This window comes from Hydra vulgaris, chromosome 03 (genome assembly GCF_038396675.1).
Source record: "Hydra vulgaris chromosome 03, alternate assembly HydraT2T_AEP".
Lineage (NCBI taxonomy): Eukaryota > Metazoa > Cnidaria > Hydrozoa > Anthoathecata > Hydridae > Hydra > Hydra vulgaris.
In genome coordinates, this window is record NC_088922.1 from 54,815,001 (window position 1) to 54,825,000 (window position 10,000).

Genomic DNA, 10,000 nt, shown 5'->3' on the forward strand with positions numbered 1-10,000 from the left:
ATACCCTCCACCTCCGTAAAAGTAACAATGCTTTTAACCTACCTACCCAACATTTTATAATATTATTTTTAATTTAGTGTCTCCTTACAATTATAACTGACCCACTGCCCCCCATCTTATATACTCCTTTTGCAGATCTCCTCTTCCCCTCTGAGTGTATGTACTTTATGGACAATCCCTTTCTATTTGAACACTAGTAATTAGCTCATTTTAAAGTTTTATCATGTATTTTAGTAAAAATACATGAAAAACTTATTTTTCTAGATTAAAAAACAAAAATTTGGGAAAAATATACGGACCATGATGAGACTTATCAAGTCTTAGATCCGGTATCGGATCTGGGTATTCACCTTTGCACTCGTCGAGTCCCAGTACAGACCAAAAAACACTAAGGACTTTAAAATTTGTTCAATTAAGCATTTTTTATGTTTATGTTGTTTTTATTACACATGTCAAGTTATTTCACAAGCTTACTACATTTATATATATTAAATATTCTTTAATAAGTTTTGATCAATAACATACACAATGAGGAGAAAAGGCAAAGTACTTTTGTTGCATCAAACAAATGTAAGAGCAAAAGGTCAATCAACAAAAAATTTTTTTTTTTTTTAGTATAGATTATTTATTGAAAACTTTTTTTAAAAACAAAAAAGTAATAAAAATAATAGTATTTTCAAAAACTAATTTTTTATAATATTATAATTAATAGTTATCAAGTTTTTTAACATATTAGTCATTTTACTAAATAGTATACAAATATAACACAAAAATGCTTAAAAAATGTATTTTGTTTTTAGTATTATTATTGTTTCAATCTTCGTTACTCAAATATTGTAATATATCATGCTTAACCCTATGGGCATTTATTTTTAGAAGTTACATTCTGTCTTCTAAATGTTTTTTAAACGTCTTTTAAACATTTTTTAAGTAAGAATGTTTAGAAGAAGTTTAAAAGACATTTAAAATACATTAAGAACATAACTTTTAAAAACAAATGTTTGCTGGGTAGTATTGTATTTATATTTACTTTTATTTTCAATGGTAATATCAAGGTTGGGGCACCTTATAGAAAGCAATGTTAATTGAAAATGTAAAAAGTCATTTTTTTGGAACACCCTAATATAAAGTATATATAAATATATACAAAAAAATTATTTTAAACATTATTTAAAAAATATTATTTAAAAGATCATTCTTCAAGCAAAAGTTTTAAAACATAAGAACCTAAGTGGATTTAATTATTTTGAAGCAGATTGATAATAATATTGAATCACTTCACAACAGCAGATAATAATATTGGTTTTCCATTGCATTGTTTCTCGAATTTTTACATGTATGTTTCAAATGTATTTATTTTGTGCTTCCTGAGTCTTCTTCAAATACATACTTATTGAGAGTTCAAATCAATCAGAAATATGATAACCATGCTTTAATAGATTGTTCAAAGTATGTGGCATTATGTAGCAGTTATATTTTTTTCAACTATTATTTTAGAAGTAGTTAAACAATGTTTTTTGAAGGCCTCCAAATCAAGGTAGTGCCCACTGCACACAACTTTAATTATATTTCTCAATCTAACAATAAATTTAAAATCAGCTTCTGTAATATCTGCAACAGTATCTGCATTCTCAAATGTTTTTCTGGCTGTGTTACATGTGTTTGAGGAACCATAGCTATGCTTTGACATATTGAGAACAAGATTGATTATTTTTATACTGATTCTGAATTTCATTATATTGAAAACGGACAGCTTATGTTTTTCTGACCTTGCCTGATATTTTTTTAAATTTAATTATTTATATTAAGTATAGAACATACTCAAACAATCTAATACTGCAATTGCAGTAGATATTCTCATTTTTAGAGACTTTTCATCAGGAGTTAACATTCTGATTTTTACAAGATTGTTTATTTCGCTTGGCTTTGCAAAACAAATAATCTTGATGAATTGTGTAATATGTGTTTTGCAAAGCCAAGTGTCACAGTTTCACAGTTTGACATCTAAATTCTGAAGCTACTCAGACTTTTCAAAAATTGGGACAAAGTCTGGGTAACCATGTTCTGTAAACTACACTTTGCAGATGTTTCTGTAATATGCAAACCTTCTGGGTAACAATATACTTTTGGGGCTGAATGTCATCATTTTGCATCAGAGATGTTTTTAGAATAATCTGATATTGTAAATCACTCAAATTATAATGAATTTAAAGTGACAAAGCTTGATCTGCAAACATCATAGTTGGCTGATGTTTATCAACTTCTAAAGAAGAAACTAACTTGAAAATAATCTCCTTTTTGTTCTTAATGAATACTCTGTACATTCGCAATCAACTAGCCTGACTTGCAAGGGAGTGTTGCTACATTGATTGAGGGTTTGGCTAGGGTCAGCGTCAAGGTCAGGTTTAGGGTTAGGGTTATGGAAAGGTTTAATTATGGTTATGTTACTGTAACTATTTATTTTTGTAATTAGATGAAAATAAAAATGAAATATATTATATAATAAATAAATAAAAATAACAAAAATAAATATAAAGAATATGTTTTTATAATAAAATAATAAATTTAAATATGTATAAATTAAAAAAAATATATATATATACATATAAAATAATAAATTTAAATATGTATAAATAAAAAAAGAAATATATATATATATATATATACATATATATTAAATATATGCATATATGTATATATATATACATATGTATATACATACATACATACATACATACATACATACATACATACATACATACATACATACATACATACATACATACATACATACATACATACATACATACATACATACATACATACATACATACATACATACATACATACATACATACATACATGCATACATACATACATACATACATACATACATTACATAATGAAATTAGTTAATGATAGAAATGTTTATTTTAATATAATTTTTGTGTTTATAGAAAAGATTGTACTGGGGATGCATCAGAGATAGCTATATTAAAATTTGTTGAAAGCACTATTGGAAATGTTAAGACAACACGAAGCAAAAATAAAAAAGTTGCTGAGATACCTTTTAGTTCAGAAATAAAATATCAAGTTTCTGTTCATGAGCCAGAGAGTATGTTTGATCACCGTTATTTAGTGGTTATGAAGGGTGCACCAGAGAAGGTGTTGGAAAGGTGCACATCAGTAATGATTGATGGAGAGGTGGAACCCATCAATGATGACTTTGTATACATGTTCAATGTGGCTTATAATAACTTTGGTCTGTAAATATTTTTTAAAAATTATAAACTTATATATACATATTTTGTGTGTATATCTATATATATATATATATATATATATATATATATATATATATATATATATATATATATATATATATATATATATAATATATATATATATATATATATATATATATATATATATATATATATATATATGTATATTAAATATGCATAAACACTTACACTAATATATATTATATTAGCTTGTTCAGTTTAAATAAGAAACAAGTTTTCTGCTTTGTACAATGAATGGAAAGTTATGATGTCATTACTGCTAACAGTAACAATTGTGATGTTTATTATTTTCAAAACATGTTCGCCCAAATGAGAATAAAAAATTTTAATTATAAAATTAAAACTTGATAAAAATTTGAAAAATTAAACCTTAATTTTGGAAGCTTTAAACCTTAATTTTGGAAAATGGGACAAGAAAACTTAGTTACAAAAATCATGTGTTGAAGATTTTTAATTTAAAATTAATTAATTAATTATAACAATCATAACTATAGTAATTAAATAATAAACATTAAGAAGTTTAAGTTACTAAAATTTTAGTAGTAAGTTTAATAAAAATCTATAAATAATTTTTTTTAATTTAATTCTTAAGATGAATACTTAAGAATAACTCAACTGTAAAAACTTGATTTGAATGAATTTAAATTTTTAAGAACAGCCATAAAATAAATAGAACTACGTGATATTTCATTTTTTTAGTTTAATATCAAAGCCACAGCAACATATTTTTTTAGTAGATGAGAAAATGCATTAACAAAAAAAGCAAAGCCTTTTTGTCTAATTTTTGGGAATAAAAAAAATTCAAACAGAAGGTCTTCTAAGTAACTTTTCTTCTTTTAAGTCTTATCTCACCAGATCTACTTGCTCTTTGTGAGACTAATTTGAGTTCGGCTGTCTCATCTTTTAATTTTAGTGTTGATGGTTATCTTCCTTTAATTCCTAAATACTCCAATAGTGACATGCTTTGCCTTGGCATTACATTTGTAAATTTGTCAGGAGAGTAGGTTTGAGTTCACAGACTATTCTTTTATGTGCTTTCATTTAGCATCACTTCACTCTATTTTTTTTTTTTTTGTTCTATATGGCTCTCCTTAATCTCAAGACAGCACTCCTTTTAATGTTATTTCTGATCAAATTGACCAAACCCTTTCTCTTTATACTTCAGACAATATTGAGTTTTTGGTAACTTTAATACTCATCATACTGAATGGCTTGGCTCTAGTGTCAGTGACTCTGCAGGCGTTAAAGCCCAAAACTTTTGCCTTTCTCAATCTCTAACTCAAATAGTCAAGTTTCCAACTCGCTTTCCAGACAATCCAAATCATTTTTGTTCTCCTCTTGACTTATGTCTTGTTTCTGATCCTAGTCTGTGCTCAGTTTCTCCATATTCATCCTTAGGTGCTTCTGATCATGGTTTGATATTTCTAAACCTATTATCATATTTTTCTTTATCATCAGAAAACCTCTATTATTGTACCTCATACAACTACCTAAAAGCTGACTGGGACTCTTTCCGTAATTTTCTTCATAATAGCCCTTGGGTAGAAATCTATCCTCTACCTGCTGACCTATGTGCTTCTTACATAATTTCTTGGACTCAAGCTGGCATTGGAATCGTCACGTTCTGATAATGCCAACAAACTTGATAATGCCGACAAACAGGTTAGTCCATTGCCTGACTTTTGTATCACCCCAGCTTTTGTATCCATTGTAATTTCCTATTTAGACTCTTCTAGAGCTTATGGTTTGAACAGCATACCAGTTATAGTCTTGCAGAAGTGTTCTCCACAGTTGTCATCTCTACTTTCAAAACTATTTAATAAGTGCTTATCAGAGTCTTGTTTTCAAGCCTGCTGGAAAGCAGCATATGTTATCCCTATTTTCAAAAGTTCTGGAGACCGATCTGATACGTCCAACTACCGTCCCATTAAATTAAATCCCATTCTAAATATCATAAGCAAGGTTTTTGAGTCTTTAATTAATAAACGCTTAATTTTTCATCTTGAATCTAATAACTTACATTCTGATCATCAATATGGATTTTAATCTCCTTGTTCTACTGCTGATTTGTTAACGGTAATAGATAGATAGATGTGGAGAGACAAAGGCTATTGCTCTCCACATTTTTTAAGCCTTTGATAAAGTTTAGCATTCTGATGTTCTTCATGAGCTCACATCTGCTACAGCATGGGGCTCTCTTAATTGTTAATAATGCATCATAAAGCTTTTGTAAGTTTTCTGTATGCTGGTCAAGATGCCAACTGCAAAAGTTCTCTGGATGGGTTGTATCTCTATATGGAGTTATTGTAGAGTTCTTTAGACAGCGTAATAAATTCATGACATCTGTATTCAGGCGTTCATCGACTCTAATTCTCAAATTATCCATCAATTTTTTGCTAATTTCACTGTTAACTAAAGAAAGTTTTTCTAAAATCGTGTCAGTGCTCAACAGAGTTGCATCTTCTATACTAAGACTCTCTATAGCAAGTTTAATGGGTTTCATTGCCTCTAGTAAACCTTTAAAGGCATCAAAGTCTACATTATTGGCTAAACTTATATAAATTCTAATAAAGTTTCTCAAATTGTCGTCTCACATTATTGGTATTGTGCTCCAATAAGTTTTTACATCAAGATGAAGTTCAATTTCTTTTCAAAGTAGAGCCTTAACTTTTGATTGAAAAATTAAATTTCTAACACTTGACAATTTGATGTATTTTATCAGTTTGTGTGAGTTTATTAAGTAAATTATTGTAGTCAATATAATTTTTGCAATCATCATTTATAAATTCAACATTGGTGCCTCAGTCAAAAGAATCATTTTCAGTATTATCATCATCACAGGGGTTGCTTAAATCTTCAATACTTGTTTTTTTGTAAAAAGTGTGTCACATACTTCAAGATGTTTGCCATGATTAAGACAAAATTGACCAATAACATCTAAATTTTAATAAATCCATCTCAAGCTATTGACAGGCAAATATATTTATTTCTGGTTATAGCTCGAACTGAAATGCCATTTGTAGCCAAATCAGAAACAATATTTTGAAGCTTCTTTTGCATAAAGAAGTTGCCAACAGTTTTTTCTCTCTTCTCGCTTGCTCTCTCATCTGTTAATATGATTGATTCTGTTGCCTTATCTAAACAAACTACTTTAAAAAATCACTTTTTAGGTGATTTTTGTGAGGTAGTTGTAGAATTTCCTGAGCCTTTTTTTATTGTGTTATAATGCTGACACTGTCCTTCCAACTCTTTTGTAATTGGATTTTTCCATTTTGCTGTGTATATCCAGACAGACATTGCTAATAATATGAATAGAAAGTAAGGATATTAAGAAGCCATTATACCCACCATTAAAAACTAATTGATAACTAGTAACTATGCATTTATTTTTAAGTCAATGTAAATAAGAAACTGGTGCTAGAAGCCCAATTTATAACTCTAAAGAAACTCTTAAGAAACCTTTAAGAAACTTTTAGTACTAGATTATTAAAAAAGAACTATTTAAATAGGAAACTCCTTAGTACTTGCCTGTGTACTTAGTTTTTTTTATAAAAAATGATAACTACTGAATTAAAGTTATTTATTCAAGTTACTTATTATTCTATACTTTATATTATTTATTAAATTGTTATTGAAAAATAAATCAAATTAAATTACCATTCAAATTGCTTTAATAAATGTGTTGTTATATTGTTAATAAAGAAATTTTTCTCCTAGCAATTGTTAATTTTTAAAATATAAATAATTAAACTTTTATATGAAAGTGTTTGAATAAAAAAATCTGAACATTTTCAGGTTTGAATGAAACTCTATGCAGTTAAAACTTATTATAATATTGAAATGGAATTTAATTGTTATAAAATTGTTATGCGAATGCATAAAAAAGTTCCAGTTTTTAATTTTTGTCGCTTTAATTTCACTTAAAAAAAAAGTAAAAAAAGTCATTTAAAAAACAGCTGTTTGCTGTTTTTGTTTTTCATAAAATAACAGCTATTTTACTGTAACTGTTAAACAGTGTTCAGAAACTCTATTGGCGAGGAATTTTTGAAGTTGTTCCAGAAATAAAAGCATCTCTTATTTGTTCCTCTCGATATTGTTCAACTGAAACATCTTTATTATTACAATTTTTGCTGAGTTTGTGCAGTTCCTGAAGAAAATCTTTTAAAGATTCACCTCATATTTGATGTCTTATAAAAATTTGATACATTGCAAAAATTTCATTAGGGGTTTTCATGTATAAATTTTCCAAGATTTCAATAATACTTTCATTAGAATCACACTCTTCAATGTTATCATAAACATTGGATGATATGAAATTAATGATGGAGCAAAATTTTTCTGGAGCATCCTTTCCACAATCCTTAATAAATTTCTCAAATGTTTGCTTCCAATGCTTCCATTCTTTTGAAGCAGTTGTTGCATTATGATCAAGATCAAGCCTTGTTGTTTTTAAAATCTTGGACATTTTTCATCGTTTTTTTTTTAATGTTGAATAAATTGTTATGAGATCATAAAATTAAAACCTCTTAATAAAGATTCAATAATATACTAATCTAAAAATACAAGAATTGAAATATATATGAAATATATATATATATATGTATATACAGCGGTGGCCAAAAATTAAAGACCACTCATTTTTTAGTTGGTTTCTTAATCTTTAAATTAAAATTAAGAAGATTCTAATTGACATATTAAATTTTTTTTTTTAATATCTTGTTAATTAAAACATACTATTAAAGTGGTTTAAAGTGGTATAATTTTATTAATCTAATTCTAATTAAATAGTGTTTAACTTATTAAAAAACTGATGAGTATTTATAAATCTTCTTTAAATAAATTGGAATAAATTTAACAACCACTTTTAAATCTTTAATTTGCACTTATTAAAAATAATAATCCATTTTTTTTTAACTGTCTTAATTGCTTATTACGTTGGCTATAAAATAAATAGTCGAAACCTGAGTTTCGATATCAAATAAACATTTATTTTTGAATTGCAATAAGGATATAAAAATATTGCAAAAATGCGTGCAAAGATCGAAGAAAAAGACAGATACGCGGCTCTTGTATTAAAAGAAGAAGAAGGTCTCACTCTTGCATTATTAACATAATTCAACGATACAAAGAGACCCGGTCAATTAATGATCGTCATAGGACTGGACGCAATAAAATTTCAATGACCGTGATGTTCGCTCGTTAGTGAGATTAATGAAAGAAAACAGACAAGCATCATCTACCGACTTGTATACGAAATGGACACTGTCATATGGTCTGAAAGCAAGCCCTAGAACTGTGCGAAGGGTCCTCCACAATTTAAATTATTTATGGCGTGCTGCTGCAAAAAAACCACTCTTAAATAAAAAACAAAAAGTTGCCAAGAAAAAAAACAAAACAAGGCAGTGGTTCAATAGGCATTTGGGCCTGTATGAGTGCCTGCGGAGTTGGCGTTTTTCATTTATTCGATGGTAGACTCAACAAAGAAAGGTACATCGATATTTTGGAAAACTCGCTTATTCCTAGCATTGATTTATGGCAGTTGCAAGATGGATTTATTTTCCAGCAAGATAATGTGCTGTGTCATAAAGCGCATGTTGTTAACGATTGGTTCAATTCTAATAAAATTCAAGTGCTTCCATGGCCTGCCATAGTCCAGACTTGAATCCAATAGAGAATTTATGGTCGTGGCTTGATCACAAGCTTGGTAAAGAACAATTTTACAATTTGTTATCTGTTATGGTCGTGGCTTGATCACAAGCATGGTAAAGAACAACTTTACAATTTGATATCTCTCATCATTTGAAAAATGTAAATAATCAAAAGTAAGTAATCAAAACTTTAATGAATTCAATGCCAGAACGAGTACAAGAGTGCTTGAAAACAAATGGAGGAACAACACGTTTCTAAATTATTTTTTTATTGTTTTTTTAAATATTTTTGAAACTGGTCTTAAAATTTTGTCCAATTTTTTTTCCCATTTATATTTTTTACTAGTCAGTTTTTTAATTTTTTAACATTATTTTGTAAAAAAATTATAAATTCTTTTATAATAAATATAAAATACAATAAAAATTCTTTCTAAAAAAGTTTTTCTTTTTTTGATACCTTTCTCCAAAATAAAATTATACTAAGGTTAAAAATAAATTTTGAAAAAAAAATGAGTGGTCTTTAATTTTTATCCACCGCTGTATATATATATATATATATATATATATATATATATATATATATATATATATATATATATATATTATATATATATATATATATATATATATATATATATATATATATATATATATATATATATATATGTATATATATATATATATATATATATATATTTATATATATATATTATTTATTATATACATATATTTTCCAAAAAACAATATTTTTGAAAAATATATGCAGAGACTCACTTAATGTGTTCTATCTAATACAAAAACAGATTTAAAATTTTTTCGAATAAAAAATATTTTAAGGGGTCCCTCAAGACTCTCGAATATTTAATGAGTCCCTAATATTTTCAAAAAAAAAAATTTTCAAAAATATGTCAACCTGGTACTCAAATGAAGCGAAATTATATGAAAATTTCAAAAATATTATAGATTTCGAATATAGAATTGTTACTTTTGGTTTTATTAGATGAAAAATTACGTTTTTTAACAAAAAACAAAAAAATGCATTTTTCA

At 26.9% G+C, this 10,000-nt stretch overlaps 1 protein-coding gene across 2 annotated transcripts in view; it reads left to right on the top strand.

Moving 5' to 3' along the window:
• The window catches only part of LOC100213157 (sodium/potassium-transporting ATPase subunit alpha-like), a 156,692-nt gene that overhangs the window by 90,338 nt on the left and 56,354 nt on the right, over positions 1-10,000 (top strand). For both annotated transcript variants that reach the window (XR_010637673.1, XM_065793712.1), the window contains exon 7: positions 2,958-3,262. Coding sequence is in view for 1 of the 2 variants with exons in the window: in XM_065793712.1 (XP_065649784.1) it covers positions 2,958-3,262 (305 nt within the window). In the remaining variant the exon portion in view is untranslated. The remainder of the gene's footprint in view (positions 1-2,957; positions 3,263-10,000) is intronic.